Below are 23,682 nucleotides of genomic sequence, written 5' to 3' on the forward strand. Positions count from 1 at the left end.
TATTGTTGTTATTATTATTGTTTGTTTTACTAGGTGGGGTTTTACTGTATCCCAGGCTGATCTGAAACTTGCTTTATAGCTCCAGGCTGACCTCCAGCTCCTGGAAACCCTCCTACCTCTGCCTCCCGAGTGCTGGAATTACAGTTGTGTGCTACCATGCCTAATGTTATTATTATTACTATTTTTTTTTTTTTTTTTGGTTTTTTGAGATAGGGCTTCACTCTAGCCCAGGCTGACCTGGAATTCATTGTAGTCTCAGGTGGCCTTGAACTCTCAGTGCTCCTCCTACCTCTGCCTCCCGAGAGCTGGGATTAAAGGCACGGGCCACCATGCCTGGCTTAATGTTATTATTTTTTTAAGACTGGGTATCATGTTGTCAGGCTGGCCTTGAAGTTTCTATGTAGCTAAAGCTGGCCTTAAACTTCTGATCCTTCTGTCTACATGTGTACTACAATGCTTGGATTTTTGTTCTATTTCTTGAGATACTTTAATATGTTAAAATATTATTTAAGGTGCATGGGAAGATGGGTAAAGTGTTTGCCAGTCACGCATGAGAGCCTGAGTTAGGATCCTCTGAACCCATGTCAATTCCAGGAGTAATGGTGTGTGCCTGTAATCATAAAGCTGGGGAGGTAGAGACAGGGGGTCTTTGGGGCTTACTGGATAGCTAATCTAGCTGAATGTGTGAGCTGTGGGTTCAGTGAGAGAGTCTGCCTGAAAAGATGAGGTGAGGGGGTTGGAGGGATGGCTTAGCAGTTGAGGTGTTTGCCTGCAAAACAAAAGGTCCTAGGTTTGATTCCCCAGGACCCACATTATCCAGATGTACAGGGAGTGCACGTGTCTGGAGTTTGTTTGCAGTGGTTGGAAGCCCTGGTGCACCCATTCTCTTTCTCTCTCTCCCTCTTCCTCTGTCAAATAAATAAATAAATAAAAATATTTAAAAGATAAAGTGAGGGTCCACAAACTGATGCAAGCACAAAAGGTCACACATGTGCGCAAGGTGGTGCACAGAGTGAGTTCCAGATCAGCTTAACGCCCTGTATCCAGCTCAGGGGACACGTCTCTCACAGAGCAGGAGCCTCAAGTCCAGTGTGCCTAGCAAGGGGATGCTCTTGCTCTTGGCACAGTAGTGATGTTGCTGGTTGAACAGCAGGTTACAGTAGTTACACACCCCCATTTTTGTTTCTTTTTCTATGCTGATATACACCTTGGGGGGGGCAGAACTCCACCCCCACCACAGTAGCTTATTACCTTGGTCCACTTCATTCACTGGCTGTTCTGCTAACAAATGAAAAAAAAATTAAAAAATCATCTCTATCTATCTATCTATCTATCTATCTATCTATCTATCTATCTATCTATCTATCTTTTTGATTTTCCAAGGTAGGGTTTCACTCTAGCTCAGGCTGACCTGGAATTCACTATGGAGTCTCAGGGTGACCTCAAACTCATGGTGATCCTCCTACCCCTGCCTCCCAAGTGCTGGGATTAAAGGCATATGCCACCATGTCCGGCCTTTAAAATAATTTTAAAAAATTATTTATTGATTTGAGAGAGAGACAAAGAGAATGGGCATGCCAGGGCCTCCAGCCACTGCAAACGAACTCAAGATGCATGCGCCACCTTGTGTATCTGGCTTACATAGGTCCTGGGGAATTGAACCTGGGTCCTTTGGCTTTGCAGGCAAGTGTCTTCACTGTTGAGCCATCCCCTCAGACCCGAGGTTTTTTATTTACTTCTTTCTGATGACCTACAAACTGAATCGTCCTAGTCTTTACCATCATAAACCTGGCTGGAGTGCACAACCTTTTCCCCTGGCCTGTGGCACCTGGATTTTGAAGATCTGCACAGCCAAGGATGTTATCTTGCTGGTCTGGGCAGTACTCTTGAGGAATGATACCCAAAGTTGTCCTCTGACCTGTGTGTGCACCCACACCCACATATACACATGTACACACACAAGCCAAAACATTATTCAAAGCTTTATATAATAGAAAGATAGCTTCATGTCCTTTCAAAGTCATAGTGAGGGATTACATAATAGGCTTACCCAATGATTCATTAATTCTCTAGTATAGTAATTCATTGTGTGTAATACATGTACTCTGGGGAGAGGGCGTCTTTAGGATCAAAATACTAATACTATGATGATATTTGCCTGTATGCCATATGACATTTGCAGTGATGCAGAAGTAATAGGTGGGTAAAACTACAGTCGTCACTGTGGGAATTGAGGCAGTGGTACTGTGCGAGTTAGTTAGGAGTGCTGTAACAAAGCGCCAGGGACTGTGGCTTAGCAGAAATGTGTTCTCTCTCTCAGTTCTGGAAGCTATCAGTCCAAGGTAAAGCCCCCTGGGGGTTGGTATCTAGGGATGACTCCCTGATATGTGGCAAGCTCCATGTGTCCTCACATGGCCTTTTTCTATACATGTACTCTAGTCTCTCTCTCTCTTTTTCTTCCCGATTTTTCGAGGTAGGGTTTCACTCTAGCTCAGGCTGACCTGGAATTCACTATGGAGTCTCAGGGTGGCCTTGAACTCACGGTGATCCTCCTACCTCTGCCTCCCAAGTGCTGGGATTAAAGGTGTGTGCCACCATGCCCAGCTCTGACCTGGAATTTTTTATGTAGTCTCAGGGTGGCCTTGAACTCATTGCAAGCCTCCTACCTCTGCTTCCCGAGTGCTGGGACTAAAGGCGAGTGCCACCGCACCCTGAATTTTTCCTCTTCTAAGGATGCTTCTTTCTACAGGGCTGAGACCCACCCATATGGCCTTGTTTGACCTCCATTATCTACCTTTCTCCAAGAAAGGTTCTTGTTACGCAGCCCAGCCTGGTCTCAAACTTGTGATGATGCTCATGTCACAGTCTCCCAAGTGCTGGTATTTTTTTTTTCCTACCTGGATTTCTTTCTTTTATTTATTTGAGAAAGAGGGGTAGATAGAGAAAGAATGGGCACATCAGGGGCCTCCAGCTGCTGCACATGAACTCCAGACGCATGTGCCACATTGTGCATCTGGCTTACATGGGTCCTGGGAAATTGAACCTGGGTCCTTTGGCTTTGCAGGCAAGCGCCCTAACTGCTAAGCCATCTCTCCAGCCCCCTCCCTGGATTTCTATCAGAAGACTGTCCTTCACCTTCAAGGTAAATGCCAACCCCATGCCTTTTTCTGCTCTGTCCTCTCCACCTCCTCCCATTCCTAGAACACAACTCCAGGCCACTGGAATGCCTTTTTCCCACCTTCTCCCCTGGAAAACCTACCTTTTGAAACCTAGTTAATATCGTTACTCCTTCCGAGTCCGCTCCTGCCAGCCCTAGAGTTAGCTATTCAGGCCTAGCCCCCCTGGTTCCTGGTCACACATCACCAGAGGCACCATGCTATTTCAAAGGTTGGCATTGACTCTATCTTTCCCACAAGGTGATTTTCTGAAAGGCAGGGAAAATGTGCTCTTTGGGCTGTTTCTCTCATACCTAGCTCATGCCTGGCACAAAACTGTATGTGTATATGTGCATGTGTTTACATGTATATTTTATACTGAAGTATGAACCATGTACGTAAAAGGGTGTTTGAAAGTTGGCGAGGCTCTGGGGCAAAATGTGTCACAAACAAAGACAGGGCCCTCTGGCCGGGGGACAATGCTACGCCCTGCCTGGCTTTGCACATACTGTCCCCTCTGCCAGCAATGCTTCAGTCTCCATCTTGATAACTTGTTTTGTTTGTTTGCTTTTCAAGGCAGGGTCTTGCTCTAGCACAGACTGAATGGGTCTATGTAGTCTCAGGCTGGCCTCAAACTCCCAGCAATCTTCCTACCTCTGCCTCCCAAGTGCCCGGATTAAAGGTGTCCAAGTGCTGGTATTATTGGGGTGTGTCACTACACATGCCTTAACTTGGACTACCTTTTCCTTCCTTCCTTCCTTTCTATTTTTTGAGTTTGGGTTTTGCTCTAGCCCAGACTGACCTGGAATTCAGTATGTATTCTCAGGGTGGCCTCGAACTCATAGCAATCCTCCTACCTCTGCCTCCCGAGTGGTGGGATTAAATGCGTGTGCCACCATGCCCGGCTAACTTTAACTACTTTTGTAAAGGCACTATTTCCAAGGAGTTACAGTAGAGATTAGGGTCACAATATATGATTTGGACCATATTCAGTCTAAACAGGGCTCACTAGCAAGCATCATAGCCTTGTATTCTTCACTACTTTACATTTCACTTAAGAATCTCACTTAAGGGCTGGAGGGATGGCTTAGTGGTTAAGGCGCTTGCCTGCAAAGACAAAGGACCCCAGGTTTGATTTCCCAGGACCCACATAAAATCAGATGCACAAGGTAGAGCATGCGTCTGGAGCTTGCAGTGGCTGGAGGTCCTGGTGTGCTCATTCTCTCTCTCTCTGTATGTATCTGTCTCTCTCACAAATAAATAAATAAAAATTAAAGAAAAGAATCTCACTTAAGAATATTTCTGAGGGCTGGAGAGATGACTCAGTGCTTAAAAGTACTTGCTTAGAAAGCCTGATGGCCTGGGTTTGATTCCCTAGTACCCACATAAAACCAGATGCACAAAGTGGTGTATGAGTCTGGAGTTCATTTGCAGTTGTAGGAGGCCCTGGAGCACCCTTTCTTATTCTCTCTTTTTTTCTCTTTGTCAAATAAGTAAATTAAAATAAAATAAAAGTACAGTAAGAATAACAGTGATTCAGTGAGATAGAGAAATTTTTTAAGTGCTGGGTAGGGCTAGAGAGATGGCTTAGTAGTTAAGGTGTTTGCCTATGAAGCCTAAGAAGCCAGGTTCGATTCCTGAGAACCCATGTAAGCCAGATGCACATGGTGGTACACATGTCTGGAGTATGTTTGCAGAGAGTGGAGGCCGTGGTGCACTCATTTTCCCTCTTTCCCTGTCTCATAAATAAATAAAAGTTAAAAGAAAAAAAAGAGCTGGGTCTGGTGGGGCACACCTTTAGTCCCAGCACTCACGAGGCTGAGGTAGGAGGACCACTGTGAGTTCTAAGCCAGCTAAAGTGAGACTCTACCTTGAAAAAAAAATCACAAAAAAGAATTTTTAAAGGACATTTTATTTATTTATTTAATAGAGACAGAAAGAGGGAGAGAGAGAAATAGAGAGAGAGAATGAGAATGGGTGCGCCAGAGCCTCTAGCCACTGCAGACGAACTCCAGCTTCATTTGCTACCATGTGCATCTGGTTTATATGGGACCTGGGGAATTGAATCTGGATCCTTTGGCTTTTCAGGCAAGCATCTTAACCACTAAGCCATCTCTCCAGCCCACAAGAAAAGAATTTTTTTTAAGATTTTTTTTTGTTTATTTTTATTTATTTGAGAGCGACAGAGAGAGAGAGAGAGAGAGAGGGAGAGAGAGAGAGAGAGAATGGGCACGCCAAGGCCTCCAGCCATTGCAAATGAACTCCAGATGAGTGCGCCCCCTTGTGCATCTGGCTAATGCGGGTCCTGGGGAATCAAGCCTTGAACCGGGGTCCTTAGGCTTCACAGGCAAGTGCTTAACCGCTAAGCCATCTCTCCAGCCCCCCAAAAAGAATTTTTTAAAAAATTCTTTCCCTTTTTTTTCTTTTATTAGTTTTTTAAAAAATTTTTTATTAACATTTTCCATGATTATAAAATATATCCCATGGTAATTCCCTCCCTCCCCACCCCCACACTTTCCCCTTTGAAATTCCATTCTCCATCATATTACCTCCCCATTACAATCATTGTAATTACATATATACAATATCAACCTATTAAGTATCCTCCTCCCTTCCTTTCTCTTCCCTTTGTGTCTCCTTTTCAACTTACTGGCCTCTGCTACTAAGTATTTTCATTCTCATGCAGAAGAGAAGAGAAGAGAAGAGAAGAGAAGAGAAGAGAAGAGAAGAGAAGAGAAGAGAAGAGAAGAGAAGAGAGGCAGAAAGAAGAGAGAGACAATGGGCATACCAGGGCCTCTAGCTCCTGCAAATGAATTCCAGATGCATGTGCTACTTGTGCATCTGGCTTATGTGGGTCCTGAGGAATTGAAGCTGGGTCCTTAGTGTTTTTAAGCAAGTGCCTTAACTGTTAAGCCATCTCTCCAGCCCCCCTCTCTCCAGAATGTTTTGATGGGTTGCAGAGATGTCTCAGCTGTTAAAAGTGCTGGCTTGCGGATGGGATACCTTCTGGTGAGTTGTTGGCCAGGGAGGTCCCTGATGCCCCCAAAACATTATAGGCTATTGCCAAGGCCCTTTGTTTTCCACCAGGAATAGATGGTAAGACCCTATTGCTGAAGACTCCACATACTTGGGCTGCAAGGCCACTGAGAAACCCTGCTGGAGCTGAGCTGATAACCTCCATGTAGACCAGCTGACACAAAGCTGAAGAAGCCATTCTGCATGCAGTTCAATGGGAGAAAGTGAAGATACACAACAGTGGACCCTGCAAGCCTTATAATTGGCCAGCCAGGCCAAATGAGCCAATGGGTACAATAGTGGCACATCTTTCATGGTGGAAACCAACTGCCTTCTAATTGGACTGGAGGCCCTCTCCAAGGGAGGGAATACATCCCTGAAACTGAAAACTTAAAACAGGGGTAATCATGAGCCCTAGGGGTGTAACGTCTGCTGCTGTCTGGCTAAATGTATATACTGTGCTCATCAAACTGCCCAGTAAGCACTTCTCTTAATATTCATACCCTATATTAATGCTACTCTCACTTTTGGTAGAGAATTTTCTCTTTTCAGATGGCAGCGACCTTGGGATGACTCAGAAGGCATCATGGTGCTGAAAAGAAGTGACAGGCCCTACCATGCCCATTCTCTTTCTCTCTCTCCCTCTTTCTCTGTCAAATAAAAAATTAAAATATTAAAAAAAACATATAAGTCTAGGGGGGGTCATCTGACTCAAACCATAATTATATTTATTACCAATAATCAAGTTCAACTTTTAAAATTATTTTATTTATTCATTTATTTGAGAGATAGAGAAAGGCAGATAGAGATAGAGAGGAAATGGACATGCCAGGGCCTTTAGCCCCTGCAAACAAACTCTGTCTGGCTCCAGCGCCAGGTCCTCCTGCGGGACTGGCCTCATTCTCTGCCGCGGAGGTGCTGGGCTTTGGGGTTGGGGGGAGAGTTCGGTGGCGTCGGACGCCAGCGCTGCCTCGGGGTCGCCTCGCAGCTGCTGCAGCTTGTTGGCGGTGGGAGAAGACTGATTCTTTTTTTTTTTTTTGTTTTTTGGTTTTTTGAGGTAGGCTCTCACTCTAGTCTAGGCTGACCAGAAATTCACTATATAGTCTCAGGGTGGCCTCGAACTCATGGTGATCCTACCTCTGCCTTCTGGGTGCTGGGATTAAAGGAGTGAGCCACCATGCCTAGCAATATTTTTTGTTTTTGTAATGATTATTTATTTGCAAGGGGTGAACAGAGAATTAATATGAATGAATATGCATTGGCGCACTAGGGCCTCCTGCCATTGCAAATGAACTCGAGATACATGCCTCACTTGGTGTATTTGGCTTTATGTGGGTACTGGGGAAGTGAACCTGGACTGCCAGGCTTTGCAAGCAAGTGCCTTTAACCAGTGATCTCTCCAGCTTCAAAGCATTATTATTATTAGTATTTCAAGGTAGGGTCTCACTCTGGCCCAGACTGACTTGGAATTTACTATGTAGTTTCAGAGCGGCCCTGAGCTCACCTGTGGAGTCCTCCTACCTCTACCTCCCCAGTCCTGGGATTAAAGGCGAGCACCACCACACCTGGATATGATTATTATTAATATTATTTTTAATTTATGGGCTGGAGAGATGGCTTAGTGGTTAAGGTATTTGCCTGCAAAGCCAAAAGACCCAGGTTCAATTACATGGGACCCATGTAAGCCAGATGCACAAGGTAGTGCATGCATCTGGAATTTGTTTGCAGCAGCTGTAGGCCCTGGCATGTTTTTTTTTTCTCTCAAGTAAAATACCTAAAATTTAAAAATAAATAAGTTACATAATAACAGATTATACTCTTTTATCACCTCACTCCTGTTCCTATTTCCCTGGGGCCCTCCTCAGTGGGGTTATGGGATTCACTGCGGGTTCATGAAGGCCTCAGTCAGTCCCTGTGTGGTAGTGGGGAAACATGTCTTTAGGTATTCCTACCTACTCTGCGACTCTTACACTCTTTCTGCTCCCTCTTCTGCAATGTTCCCTGAGCCATGGCAGGCCTGTTGGTAGTCTGATTTAGTGCTGAGTTCTTTGCAGCCTCTGAAATTCTGCTTTCATAGGTTTTGATTGACCACCATGTCTGCCACCACCACCCTGGAGCTGGTTGTCAGGCTAGCAGCATGAGCAGTGTTCCTAGCACCACTCCCACTGCAAGTTCTCTGGACCCTGGCAGATGTGGAAGTGCTGCCAAGTCTCACAGTGGGCAGTTGGTTATCTTCTTGTCTTACTGATGGATCTTGGGTCTCCTCTGTCTCTGCATCTGTAAAATAAAACAGATTCTTCAACCAAGAGTGACAGCAGCTTGGGTTAAAGAGGGTATGCATGGGCTGGAGGGATGGCTTAGTGGTTAAGGCATTGCCTTCACATCCAAAGACCCACGTTAGCCAGATGCACAAGGCAGCACATGTGTCTGGAGTTCATTTGCAGTGGCTGGAGGCCAAGGCATACCCATTCTTTCTCTCTTTCTCTGTTAAATACGTGGAAAGAGGGTTTGCAGTTGAGAGATTTGTGGTGTGCAAGCCCACTCTTTTTCAGAGAGCCTTGGGGGCTACTCTCTGAAGTCTGTGTTTTCTGACCATGGGATTCTGATTTGGTTTCAAGTATTAGATATGAGTTCTCTCTCATGAGGGGCCTCATATCCAATCAGAGAATAGCTGTTTACCCACAGAGGCTGTGTGCCACTATTTCAAAGCATTATTTTTTTTAAAAAAGTAGGTTATATGATGTGTTTGTGTAATTATTTAAAATTTACAGATATTTAATTTTTTTCTAAATATCTAACCTTAATTTTTGTTTATTTATTTTTGTTTTATTTTGAGGTAGGGTCTCACTGTAGCCCAGGCTGACCTGGAATTCACTATATAGTCTTAGGCTGGCATTGAACTCATGGCTGTCCTCCTACCTCTGCCTAAAGGTGTGTGCCACCATGTCCAGCTTGATTTTTTAAATTGTTTCTGTGTGCGAGTTTGTGTTTGAGTGCAAGTGTGCATGTGCCACAGCACACATATGGGCCTAAGAGGACAGCTTTGGGTTTTGGTTCTCCCCTGCTGTCTTTTGAGGCAGGGTCTCATTGTTCTCTGCTGTATGCACAGGCTCCCTGGCCCAAGAGATTCCAGGGATTCTTGTCTCTAACACCCATCTTGCTGTAGGAGGGCTAGGATTACAGATGCTGGCCACTGTGTCCAGCTTTTACATGGGTTCTGTGGAATCTGAACTCAGGCAAGTGCTTTTCCTAGCCATCTCTTCAACTTCAGTTTCAATTAAAAAAATTTTTTTTTTAACTTTCTATTTTAGGAAGAGAGAGAAAGAGAATTGACCAGGGCCTAAGTCACTGCAATTGAACTCCTGATGCTTGCACCACCTAGTGCGCATGTGCAACCTTGTGCTGCCTCACCTTTGTGCATCTGGCTTATGTGGGATCTGGAGGGTAGAACATGGGTCCTTTGGCTTCACAGGCAAGTGCCTTAACTGCTAAGCCATCTCTCCAGCCCTTCAGTTTCAGTTTTTATTATCGTAAACATTGAAAAGCAAAACAAATATTAAGGTTCTTTGGAGTTGTCAACATCCACGTGTGCAACACTCAATTTATAGTGGTGCCGAGAACAGAACTTAGGGAACCCAGATTCTACACATGCACTCTACTAAATGAGCTACTGTCACCAGCCATTCTTTTTGTTTGTTCACACCAATTCTCCCAGGAGCTGGGATTACAGGCACCTGTGACACTTTTACTCAAATACTTTCTTAAAAATGGCTATAATTACCCAAGAGCTTCAAAATGCTCTTTGAACCAGCTTTATCTTCTCAGATAACATTTTTTTCAAGATTTGTACTTTGACAAGATTTATACTGTGTATGCATGATGCACACACACATATACACATATGTATCAATTTACATACATACACAGACATACATATTTCACGATGTCATACTACATCCTTTATTCTTTTTTAAAAATATTTTTATTTGCAAGGAGAGAGAAAGAGAAAGAGAGAAGAAGAAGGAGGAGGGAGGGAGGGAGGGGGAGGGAGGAAAGGAGAGAGAGAGGAAGGGAGAATGGGTGCACCAGGGCCTCCAACCAGCAAACTCCAGACACATGCACCACTTTCTGCATCTGGTCGTTGCATTTTGCAAGCAAACGCCTTAAAACCGCTGAACCATCTCTGCAGTCCTTGCATCCTTTCTTCTTCTTTTTTTTTTTTAAATATATTTTACTTATTTATTTATGGGGGGGGGAAGAATGGGCATGCCAGGGCCTTCAGCCACTGCAAACGAACCCCAGATGCATGCGCCCCCTTGTGCATCTGGCTTACCTGGGTCCTGGAAAGTTGAACTGGGATCCTTTGGCTTTGCTGGTAAGCGCCTTGACGGCTAAGCCATCTCTCCAGCCCTGCATCCTTTATTCTTAATTGAGCTTTTCCCACTTATACATTTAACCACTCTACGTTTTGTTACTTGTTCAATTTTTACATTTTAAGTCACTTTGACTTTGTTTTTTCTTTTCTTTTTTATTTTTAGCAACGGTGGCTACCACTGTGATGTCTTTTTTTAAAAAAAAATTATTTTTATTTATTTAAGAGCGAGAGATATACAGAAATAGGAAGGTACAGAGAGAGAGAGAGAGAGAGAAAGAGAGAGAGAGAGGGGGAGAGAGAGAGAATAGGCGCGCCAGGGCCTCCAGCCACTGCAAACGAACTGCAGACGCATGCGCCCCTTGTGCATCTGGCTAACGTGGGTCTGGGGGAGTCGAACCTGAGTTCTTTGGCTTTGAAGGCAAGCGCCTTAACCGCTAAGCCATCTCTCCAGCCCACCTTGACTTTTTTCTGACGTAACTTTTCCCCGACCCGGGTTTCATTCTTTGCAGTGTTCTTATCCATCACCACCAGGAACACGCATTTTTTCCTTCTCTGGCCCATTAACAAATGCTCATAGGTGCCCGGGTTTTCACGAGGGGTTTAGGATAACTAAGCAAGAATTCAAAGAATTCCGCGGACCTCCTGACAACACCACCGGCGATCGCTTGACTATGCCCTCGCCACCATTCTTCCGCCAGGTTCAAACATGGCCGTGAGGCGCCTTCCGCACAGGCCCGGCGGTCATTCTTTCCCGCAGGAGCCACGTTGGGACACACACCACACGTCCTCTCAGCGAGGAGTCTCCGAGGACAGGGACGACACCGCCGGGCGGCGGGCAAGCAAGCCCGGACCGCGGAGCGGAACCACAGCGAACCGGAAGTTGCGCGCCTTTGCCGTCCGGAGGAGTCGTTAGGCACGCACGCCGGAAGTGGCCAATCGGCCGGTCTGAGGTGGTGCCCACAAGTGTGGACCTCCCCGGGGCAGCCAAACCATGGAGCCTGGTGCTGCTGAGCTGTACGACCAGGCCTTGCTGGGCATCCTGCAGCACGTGGGCAACGTCCAGGACTTTCTGCGCGTGCTCTTCGGCTTCCTGTACCGCAAGACCGACTTCTACCGCCTGCTGCGCCACCCTTCGGACCGCATGGGCTTCCCGCCGGGGGCCGCGCAGGCCCTGGTGCTGCAGGTGAGGCTGGGCCAGCGCCGGGTGCCGTTGGGGGCTCCGCGGCTTTTAGCCCATCGCCCATCTCCTGGCCTCACAGGGCATCCCTGGCCTAGGCGCGCCCACCCCTGCCGGTCTCCAGACTTTGCGCTTCTTCCCCGGGGTCGCTGCGGTGATCTTGCGCTAATGGTCAGGGCGTCACTTGAAGCGCGGATCGGATGTCAGGGCTGCTGCTCCTTGGCTTGGGAATCGCCGCCCGGGTGCTGTTCAGCGTCCTGTGGGCGTACCCGCCTTGTACCGAGGGCTGCTGGGCTGGACGGGAGAGCTGACATTTGCAGGAGCAGAAACTTGCATCTCTCAGAGCTGCCAGGCTCCGAAAGTGGCAAGGCTTGTGCTGATCATTGGTGTGGCCGTTGCCCACAGTCGAAGTGTATTATTAAATTTACATTTCACTAAATCTGTATATCACAGGTTAAATTTGTTAGAAGAGCTGTTAATACTTACTGACTGAAATCGAGCACTTTTTCTTTTCTTTAAATTTTTTTTATTTATTTATTAGAGACAGAGAGAAAGTGAGAATGGGCACGCTAGGGCCTCGAGCTACTCCACATCCATGTGTCACCATGTGCATCTGGCTTATGTGGGTCCTGGAGAATCGAACTTGTGTCCTTAGGCATCACAGGCATGCGCCTTAACCGCTAAGCAATCTCTCCAGCCCTCTTTCTTTTTCTTTTTCTTTTTTTTTTTGAGGCACTTTCTCATTATGTAGCTCGCCTCCAATCTGTAACTCTCCTGGCTCTGCCTCACCACTGCTGGAATTACAGGAAGAAGCAGGCATTTACTAGACATGTTTTACATTTTCAAGTGCTGTAAGCACTGGTAATATGAGTGTTTAAATAATGGCCTATCTACTCATGACAATATGAAAACAAGCCACAGAAGGTAATAGAGATCTCTGTGTGGGTCACTAATGTGATAGAGTTGTTTGGAGGGAAAGTTGAGAAATTCAGAAAGCTTTGTAGAAGTTGGACTTTTGGGTGAGAATGAAAGAAGGTATTCAGGGAGAATCAACCCTGTTTGTAGGAATCCAAGAAATCACTGTCCTGATGAGGCTTCCAGCAGTTCTTCTGTGCCTATGATGAAGCCCTTCATGTGACCTTCTGGAGTATTCCTGCAGGCTGCAGGATTATTGCATGTTACTTTCCTCAGTGCCTACAGGTAGAAAGCAAAGCTTAGACTGTGTAATAACTGTCCGTATAATGATGGTCAGAGGAGGGAAGGGGCTCCATTGGGCTTGAGTTTCAATACTGAAGGTCACTTGTCCTTACCAGAGGCCAAGTGCCGGCAGAGTAGTTGGAGAGTTGTCATAGGTGGCTGAGATCCTTGTATTAATCTTCATGTTTTCTCTGTGAAACAGATAGGGTTACATTTTACACATCACTTCAACACTGTGACAGGAACTTCACTTAGCTAGTTCGTCATAATTAGAATTTTATTTTCTATTTACTTATTTTTCCCTGGCTATATTTATCGCCTGTCAGTGTTTGTAGTGTCCTATGTAATCTTTGACTATCTTCTTTTTCTGACAAGACCATGGGCATAGTACTTACTCCCTCTAAGTCTCAGTTTTCCTCATTTTGGAATGTTGGTGGTCTGCCCCGGGATTTTATGAGGGCTTAGCGTGTTTGAGGGAGTGTGTGGCGATATGTACATTAGCTAGCGCCTGTCTTTTGTTATGTCGTCCTGTGCAGTGACCTACACTGTTAGTCAACATTTACTACTGCATCCTTTTGGAGTCAGTGACTCCCACCCATTCCTCAGGCTGCCCCTCAGCTCTTAGGCCTTCCCTCTAGAGCAGGGCTTCTCTCCTTCTTCCTGTTTCTTGGACTTGTGGCATTTCCTGCACTGGTCTGTGTGGAAGATGTGCCTCTTCTTTAAGGTTCAGTTAGCTTTACTCCTTAAACATTTTTTATAAATGAAGAAATAAATCTACTTACTGACTTGCATGTATGTTTGTGTGTGTGTGAACATGCCAGGACCTCTTGTCACTGTAAGCTGCAAATAAACTCAGGACATATGTGGCTTTATGTGGGTGCTGGAAAATTGAATTTGGGGCCAACAGGCTTTTGCAAGTAAGTTCCTTTAACCACTGAGCAATCTCTCCAGACCCTCCTCCTTAGATTTCTTTCACTGGAAGTGTTTCTTCCCACCTGCAGTCTCTGACAAAATGTCAAGGGCTCCATCATGCCTGTCTTATATCAGTTGTATTAGTGTGGGGCTTTATCTTTTCTTCTGTAGTGCTGAGGAATTAACCCAGGGCCTCACTCATGATAACTAAGCAAGTACTCTTATCACTGACCTATATCCCCACCAGCTCTTTGACTAAAATTTTTTTTTTTCTCAAGGTAGGGTTTCACTCTAGTCCAGGCTGATCTGGAATTCACTATGTAGTTTCAGGGTGGCCTCGAACTCACAGTGATACTCCTAGCTCAGCCTCCCTAGTGCTGGCATTAAAGGTGTGTGCGACCATGCCCTTTTTTTTTAATGTATATGTTTTATTTTATTTATTTCTTTGAGAGCGACAGAGAGACAAAGAGGCAGAGAGGGAGAATGGGTGCACTGGGGCCTCCAGCCACTGCAGACAAACTCCAGATGCATGTGCCACTTTGTGCATCTGGCTTCCGTGGGTCACTGGGGAATTGAGCCTCCAACTGGGGTCCCTAGGCTTCACAGGCAAGTGCTTAACTGCTAAGCCATCTCTCCAGCCCTGACTAAACTTTTTTGATGGAGAGGTCCCAGCAGCTTTATAAATGTGACTGCATCCCAGAAGAGAGTAAGGACATATTCACATATCAGTACATATCAGTTTTAACTTCTTAGAACTCTGGAGGTATTGTTTGATTTTTGTTGTTGTTGTTTATTTATTTATTTAAGATAGAGAAAGCAAAGATAGAGAATGGTTGCTCAAAGGTCTTGAGCCACTGTAAATAAACTCTGGACACATGTGCCACTTTGTGCATCTGGCTTTACATGAGTACTGGAGAATTGAACCTGGGTCCTTTGGCCTTGCAGGCAAGCTCGTTAACTGCGAAGCCATTTCTCCAGAGCATTGTTGTTGTTTTTTGTTTTCCTTGGATATTGTAGCACATGGTGTTTACAGAATTGAATGCCTATAGCTTCCCTTGGCATTCAGAGTGTGGAAGGTTAACAGCAAGCTGATGTGCTTGGGCACAATTTGTTGTTTTGAGTTTGACTATATTTTCATTATTATTAAAAATATTTTTCAAATTTATTTAAAGGAGAGAGAGAGAGGAAGGGAGGGAGGGAGGAAGGAAGAGAATAGGTGTGCCAGTGTCTCTTTCTTGCAAATGAATTCCAGATGTATATACCACATGTACATCTGGCTTAATGTGGGTACTGGGGAATTGAACCCAGGCCATCAGGCTTTCAAGCAAGCACCTTTAACCCCTGAGCCACCTCTCCAGCCTTTCATTATTTTTTGAGTTTAAATTATTGGCACCTTCACAAATCAATAGTACCAGGAGACTGTGAACAAGATTTGTACGGGCAGAAGTAATGATAGCTAAGCCTGTCTCACTTTGTATTCCAGTATGTATGTAAATATTGTTAGCTTTTGGCTTGTTTTTGATTTTGGAACCTTCCTAAGGAAGAATGATTTCCTGTCAGGGTTAGGTAGAGTTGTGGCACGTTTACATTTTGCTAAAGGGAAAACTTTTGGCTTAGTGCCTTTTAATTTTGTACTTGGCAGATTTTGCTATATTTCTACACAATGTATGGTTCAGTACCAGTAGATGAATTGATTGTTGTTTGTTTTAGGTCTTTAAAACATTTGATCACATGGCTCGTCAGGATGATGAAAAAAGGAGGAAGGAACTTGAAGAGAAAATCAAAAGAAAAGAAGAAGAGGCCAAGGCTGTAGTAGCTGCCAGAGAGGAGAAGGAGGCAGTCCCAGTCTCCGTTCAGGAAGTCGAGATTGACACAGCCACAGAGTTAGGTGGGCCTCGGGAAGTAGAGAAGGTGGAGTCTGCAGGCCCACTGGTTCCTGAGCCGGAGGTGGCTCGTAGTTCAGAGGAGGGGGAGGCTCCAGGAAGAGTTGCCAGTGCTGCTGAAGGCCCACAGGAACCACCACCGCTCCCAAGGTAGGAATTTTTTTCTCTGTTGCTTCCTTTTTGCTCTCCTGGTGGTTGGGTTTACCCATCATGGGTTTTTATTTTGGTTTGTTATTTTATTTATTTATTTATTTTTGTGGGGGGGATTATTAAAAAAATATTTATTTATTTATTTGAGAGAGAGAGAGAGAAAGGGGCAGATAGAGAATGGACATGTCAGGGCCTCTAGCCACTGCAAATGAACTCCAGACACATATGCTGCCATGTGTATCTGCCATATGTGGGTACTGGGAAATTGAACCTGGGTTCTTAGGCTTCACAGGCAAACTTCTTAACCATTAAGCCATCTCTCCAGCCCAAGAAGTTTATTTTATAATAGTTTTGGAAGCTAGAAGTCCAGGGTCAAGGTGTTTTCTGGGCTGTTTTTTATTTCCTTTTTTCTCTTTTTATTTCTTTTGTCTTTCTTTCCTTTTTTTTTAAAGATAGGATTTCACTGTAACTGGCTGATGTGGAACTCACTTGTAGTCTCAGGCTGGTCTTAAACTAATGTCAGTCCTCTTTCTTCAGCCTCCCAAATTCTGAGATTAAAGGCATGTGCTACCACAACTGGCTAGGATAGTTTCTTCTGAGGACTCTTATTTGCTTGCAGACACCTATCTCTTTTCCATGTCTTCAATATGGTCTTCCTCTGTACCTGTCTGTGGCCTCAAACTCACGGTGATCCTCCTCCTTCTGCCTCCCGAGTGCTGGGATTAAAGGCATGTGCCACCATACCCAGCTTACTTTCCTGTATTTCTTTCTTTCTTTCTTTTTTAAAATATTTTTAGATGGCTAAAGAACTTATTTATTTATTTATTTGAGAGTGACAGAGAGAAAGAGGCAGATAGAGAATGAGAGAGAATGGGCATGCTAGGGCTTCCAGCCACTGCAAACGAACTCCAGACGTGTCTGCCCCCTTGTGCATCTGGCTAACATGGGTCCTGGGAAATTGAGCCTTGAACTGGGGTTGTTAGGCTTCACAGGCAAGTGCTTAATCACTAGGCCATCTCTCCAGCCCTTCTGTATTTCTTATATGTTCGTAACCACTACAAGGTGGTCTACCAGATTTGTTCATCCAGGGGAGAATAAAGCTGACTTTGAAGAACAAAAAACTCCTTCAATATTCAGACTTCCTACTTTTAAAAGAATCATATTATTTTTCCTGCTGTCCCAGTGCAGAGCAGCTGGCTCTATCTCAATGGTACTATTCTCTCAAACAATTGCAACTTAAGTAGTCTGTATTGTCTGCCCTGAAACTGTCTTTTCTTGCTGTGTCATAATCTTCTGTTCTATGTTCCATCATTACTTTTAAATTTAGCTTTGCTTAAGTCCTCAGGACAAGAGAAAAAGACAGCCAGTCTCTTAAACCAAACAGCTACTAGCCCTGTCCAGACAAACCTCTCTTTTCCTTTATAAGCCAAGTTTCACAGTCCCCAGTTCTTTTTGCATTTAGGTCTTTCAACTCACAACAGAATGGTCCACCAAGCTCTGCTTACAGCACTGCAAGGCATCTCTTAATTCAAGGTTTCAAGTCCTTCCACATTCCTCTCACAAATCAATTCCAAAAGACCCAAAAGCCACATGGCCAGGTTTTAAGCATAACAGCTCTACTCCTCTGGTGTCAATTTTCTGTTGTGTAGATACTTTCTTGTTGCTAGGACAAAATACCCAACTAAAATCAGCTGATGGGAAGAAAGGCTTTTACAATCTTCAGGGGAAGCTCTGTGATGGCAGGGGAAAGCATAGCATAAGCAGAGACTAGACATTACTTCTGCTACAGCAGATGGAAAATAGCAGCAACAGTGAGCTGAGCTGTGGCAAAGGGGAGCTGGTTATAACACCCCTAAGCCTACCATCACTAACACACCTCATCCAGCAATGCTGCACCTCCCAACTTGCCACCAGCTAGGGACTAAACACTCAGAGCACATCAGTTTATGGAGTACATCTGATTGGAGCCACCACAGAATTGTCATAGAATGTAAGTTTACTTGTTTGGAAAATTTCTGTGAAGTTTTTCCTTTTGGCATAAGTTACAGTTTTTGTAGGTCCTACTGATTCTTTGGTCTCTGTTGCCCACAGGACTGGGGTTACAGACATGTGTTGCCATGCCTAGCTGTTTATGTAGGTGCTGGGGAGTTGAAACATGGATGAGCAAGTATCTCGGTAGTAATGAGTAGAGTCTCTATGGTATATACCCAGGAGGGGTATAGCCTAATCATATGATAGATCTATTTTTTTTAAAATATTTTATTTTTATTATTTATTTATTTGAGAGAGAGAGAGAGAGAGAGAGAGAGAGAGAGAGAGAGAGAGAGAGAGAGAGAGAACGGACATGCCAGGGCCTCTAGCCACTGCAAATGAACTCCACACACATGCGGCCCCCTTGAGCATCTGGCTTGTGTGGGTCCTGGAGAATTGAACTGGGGTCCTTAGGCTTCACAGGCAAATGCCTTTACTGCTAAGCCATTTCCTCAGCCCTGATAGATCTATTTTTAGCTGTCTCAGAAAATTCCATGCTGATTTCTGAAGTGTCTGTACCAGCCTACATTCCCACCAACAATGGATAAGGATCTTTTCCCAACTCTTCACCAGCATTTGTTGTCATTTGATTTCTCTTTTTTAGAGGTAGAGTCTCACTCTAGTCCAGGCTGACTTGGAATTCACTATGGAGTCTCAGGGTGGCCTTGAACTTATGGCAGTCCTCCTACCTCTGCCTTCTTAGTGCTGGGATTAAAGGTGTGCGCCACCACGCCCAGCAGGCCATCTAGTTTTGATGGGCAGTGAAGATCAAAGTATTCAATAGTAGCCTGTATTGTTATAGAGACTTCTGTAGTGTCTTTGACTAACAACTCATTGGGATAAGCTTTATCCACTTATATAGGTTATTTTCATTCGAACTGTTTTCTTTAAATTACATATACATTTAAAATATGTTTTATTTATTTATTTGAGAGAGAGAAAAAAGGAGAGAGAGAGAAAGAAAGAGAGAGAATATGAGAATGGGCACACCAGGGCCTCCAACCACTGCACACGAACTCCAGACGCATGAACCCCCTTGTACATCTGGCTAATGTGAGTCCTGGGGAATCTTACTTGGGTCCTTTGCTTTTCAGGCAAATGTGTTAACTGCTAAGCATCCCTCCAGCCCCACTCTACTTTTTGACTGGACTGAATGTGACTGGTAGATTTCATATGATGGTATAAATGTATGGCCCCATAGACTCAGATATTTTATTAAAATTGAGGTTGTAACTTCAGCCCCTAGCAGGCATATTGCTGCTACAGGGGGTTGTGTCAGTGGGGGCCAATCTGATTCCAGCCCAAAGGTGTGAAGAGGACAGTCTGAGCTCTGATAGGCCGTGCTTGCTCTTGTTTCTCCCTGATTGGATATGTGAAAGTAAGCAGCGATCTTCTGCCACACATGGAGATTCCCTGGATTTGTAAGATGAAATAAACCCTTCCATAAACTGTTTAGTTGGATGTTTGTCCCAGCAATGTGGAGCCGACGATAGCAGTGACAAGCAATTGCATCACTCCTACTGCCTTTCCTGCTGTGATGAGCTGTATCCTTGAAACAGCAACTGAAATAAATCCTTCCTCCCTTAATTTGTTTCTGGTCAGGTATTTGGTCACAGCAACAAGAAAGTAGCTAATACAGTGTGTCTCCAGTACCTTTTATTCTGAGGTTATTTAGTTTATCTGAACATGACCTTTTGGGATTATCTTCTGAATGCTCCAGGTATTCAGCAGGGTCTCCCTATTTTAGCTGGTTGAAACTTGAACATCTCCTTGCCATATGTGAGTTCTAGGGATCATCTAAAGTCACTTACCTGGGAGGTTTCTACTTGTCCTGTGGAGCCAAACTTTTTCTCTGTATACATTAGTATTTATTCAAAGCTTTAAGAGGATCCTTAGGAGTTTTCTCTGTAATTTTTTTTGTTTATTTTTATTTATTTATTTGAGAGCAACAGAGAGAAAGAAGCAAATAAAGATAGAGCGAGAATGGGCGTGCCAGGGCCCCCAGCCATTGCAAACGAACTCCAGATGCGTCAGCCCCCTTGTGCATCTGGCTAACATGGGTCCTGGGGAATCAAGCCTCGAACCGGGGTCCTTAGGCTTCACAGGCAAGTGCTTAACCACTAAGCCATCTCTCCAGCCTGAGTTTTCTCTTTAAAGTAATGAGATATAAAGATGAAGATTGAATATATAAAATTGTTTATCTTAGTTTATGTGCTGTAACAAAATAGTCTGAGTAGCATTATGGACATCAGAAATTTTGCTTACAGTTCTGGAGAATGGAAGTCCCGCATCTAGTTGCCAGCACTCATTATCTATTGAGGGCACACTTTGTGTCTCCAGATCTCGTTTTCATTGTATCTCCACGTGGTAGAAGGAGTGAGGCGTCTTCTTTGTAAGGGTACTAGTTTCAGCCATGGGAAAGTCCTCTTGACCTTGCTACCTTCCAAAGCACCACTTCCTAATTTTATCATCTTGAGGATATGATTTAACAGATGAATGGGCTTGTGGACACCAATGTTCATCCAGTGTTCAGTACACTTCACTTTTATTTATAGTAATACTGATGTCATCAAAAATTTGAGACCATTGTGAATTTTTGTAGTTAGGAAATAGATAAAATACACGTACATCAGAGATGTGAGTTTAATTCACTGTCTATAAACTGGAACTCTTAATACAGCTCCAATACACTGCATTAAAAGAGACAATTTTGGGCTGGAGAGATGGCTTAGCATATAAGGCATTGCCTGCAAAGCCAAAGGACCCAGGTTCTTTTCGCCAGGACCTATGTAAGCCTGATGCCCAAGGGGCACATGCGTCTGGAGTTCATTTGCAGTGGCTATGGGCCCTGGTGCCCATTCTGTCTGTATATGTCTGTTTTCTGTGTCTCTCTTCTCTCTCTCTGCTTGCAAATAAATAAAATTAAAAAAAAATTCAATAAAATGAGTCAGAAATGTCTTGATTTCTCAATGCATATAAAACTATGTTTATGGGGCTGGAGAGATGGTTTAGTGGTTAAGACACTTGCCTGAAAAGCTGTAGACCCATGTTCAACTCTCCAGAGATCCCACATAAGCCAGGTGCCCAAGGTAGCACAGGGCACAAATTTTCACATACACACAATGTGGCACGGACATCTGGAGTTTGATTTCAGTGGCTGGAGGCCCTAGCATGCCAATTCTCTCTCTCATTAAAAAAAAAAAAAAAAAGGCTGGGGAAATGGCTTAGCTGTTAAGGCACTTGCCTGCAAAGCCAAAGGATCTAGGTTTGATTCCCCAGGACCCACATAAGCCAGATGCACAAGGAGGCACATGCATCTGGGGTTAGTTTGCAGTAGCTGGAAGCCCTGGCATGCTCATTCTTTCTCTCTCTCTCTGCTTCTCTTTCTCTCTCAAATAAGTAAAAACAAAATATTAAAAAAAAAACTCTGTTTATGGGCTGGAGGGATGGCTTAGCAGTTAAGGTGCTTGCCTGTGAAGCCTAGGGACCCAGGTTCTATTCCCCCAGTACCTATATAAGCCAGATGCACAAGGTGGTACATGTGTCTGGAGTTCATTTGCAGTGGCCAGAGGCCCTGGCACACCTATTCTCTATCTGCTGCCCCTCAAACAAAGAAATAAATAAAATATTTAAAAAAAAAACTATGTTTAGATGGGGGATATAATTTAGTGGTAGAGTGATTTCTTAGCATACATAAGGTCCTGAGTTAGATATAAGTCACCACCAAAAAAAAAAAAAAAAAAGTTTATCCTGTACTGTACTGTGCTGTATCACTTATCCATGTCATTGCTGAGGAAGATACCTGACCAAAGTTAGTTTAAGGGAGGAATGGTTTATTTAAGTTTCTAGTTAGTTCCAAATTACAGTGTATCATGGCAGAGAAGACATGGTGGCCAGAGCTTGAGCAACTGGTCACATTCAGTTCATAGTGAATGTAGTAGACAGCTTCAGGTTTGCTGAGATGAACTTCCAAGCCAGGCACAGTTATGGAGAAAGGGATACTTATTGAAGCTTACAGATCCAGGAGAAGTTCCATAATGGCAGAGGAAGCTGGCCTGCTTTCACAGGTCCAAGGAGAGAGAGAGGAGGGAAGGGGAGGGGAGGGGAGGGGAGGGGAGAAGAGAGGGAGGGGCAGAGGGAGGGAGACCACAAGCCCCAAAAGCCACAAAGCACACTTCAGGAATTCCAAGTGGAGCTAGGTACTTTGCATATCTTTAGACCTACCACCACACCTCCTCCAGCCAGCTGGCTGCAGATCCAAACTACAAACTAATAAAACACTAAATATATTGGGGCCACCTATTCAAACTACCACAGTAAGGAAGCAGAACACAACAGAAGATACTGATTCTCAACTAGCTCTCTCCTTTTTATATTGTCTGGGACCCTACTTATTAAATAGTGTCACCCACAAATAAGGGGGTGTCTTCCCACCTCAATTAACCTAGTGAAGATGAGTTCTTTTTTTTTTTTTAAATTTTTATTAACATTTTCCATGATTATAAAATATATCCCATGGTAATTCCCTCCCTCCCCACCCCCACACTTTCCCATTTGAAATTCCATTCTCCATCATATCACCTCCCCATTACAATCATTGTAATTACATATATACAATATCAACCTAAGAGTTCTTTTCTTTTGTTTGTTTTTCAAGGTAGGGTTTCGCTCTAGCCCAGACTGACCTGAAATTCACTCTGCTGCCTCGCTCTCTCTCTTTTTCTGTCTCTTTTTTTTTTCAAGGTAGGATCTCATTCTAGCTCAGGCTGACCTGAAATTCACTATGGAGTCTCAGGGTGGCCTCAAACTCATGGCAATCCTCCTACCTATGCCTCCTGAGTGCTGGGATTAAAGATGTGTGCCACCACGCCCGACACATTCTCTCTTTTAAAAAATATTTTATTTTAAATATTTATTTTGCTTATTTTTATTTATTTATTTGAGAGTGTCAGACAGAGATAAAGAGGCAGAGAGAGAGAGAGAGAGAGAGAGAGAGAGAGAGAGAGAGAGAGGGAGGGGGAGGGAGAGAGAGAGAGAGAATGGGCGTGCCAGGGCCTCCAGCCACTGCAAACGAACTCCATCCAGACGCATGAGCCCCCTTGTGTATCTGGCTAACGTGGGTCCTGGAAAATCAAGCCTGGGTCCTTTGGCCTTGTAGGCAAACACCTTAATTGTTAAGCCATCCCTCTAGCCCTTTTTCTCTTTTTTTACAAAAAACAGTTTATGGGCTGGAGGGATGGCTTAGTGGTTAAACACTTGCCTGTGAAGCCTAAGGACCCTGGTTTGAGGCTCGATTCCCCAGTACCCACATAAGCCAGATGCACAAGGAGGCTCATGCTTCTGGAGTTCATTTGCAGTGGCTGGAGGCCCTGATGTGCCCATTCTCTCTCTCTCTCTCTGTCTGTTGCTCTCAAAGAAATAAATAAATAAAAATTAAAAAAATTATTTAAGAGGGAGAGAGAGAGAGATACAAAGAAAGAGGCAGACAGAGAGAAAGAATGAGTTTGGACACTCAGGGCCTCCTTCTCCTGCAAACAAATTCCAGCCACATGCATTGCTTTGTGCATATGGCTTATGTGGATACTGGGGAATTGAACCCGGCCATCAGGCTTTTGCAAGCAAGTGCCTTTAACTGCTGAGCCATCTCTCCAGTCCAGGGTAATCTCTTGCAGGTAATTATAGGTCTTGTCAAATTGACTGTCAGTATAAACCATCACAAATTTACTACCCCTTGTCAACTTGACACCCAAACATGCCATGTTTAAGTCATAGCCTTCCACCCTTTGT

At 44.3% G+C, this 23,682-nt stretch overlaps 1 protein-coding gene across 1 annotated transcript in view; it reads left to right on the forward strand.

Moving 5' to 3' along the window:
• The first annotated feature begins 11,367 nt into the window (after positions 1–11,367).
• Nudcd3 (NudC domain containing 3) overlaps positions 11,368–23,682 on the forward strand; it is a 129,479-nt gene continuing 117,164 nt past the window's right edge. Inside the window, exons 1-2 of the mRNA XM_004652905.2 lie at positions 11,368–11,728; positions 15,542–15,864. Of these exons, the coding sequence (XP_004652962.2) occupies positions 11,537–11,728; positions 15,542–15,864 (515 nt within the window). The 5' untranslated portion in view covers positions 11,368–11,536. The remainder of the gene's footprint in view (positions 11,729–15,541; positions 15,865–23,682) is intronic.

This window comes from Jaculus jaculus, chromosome 16, assembly GCF_020740685.1.
Source record: "Jaculus jaculus isolate mJacJac1 chromosome 16, mJacJac1.mat.Y.cur, whole genome shotgun sequence".
NCBI lineage: Eukaryota > Metazoa > Chordata > Mammalia > Rodentia > Dipodidae > Jaculus > Jaculus jaculus.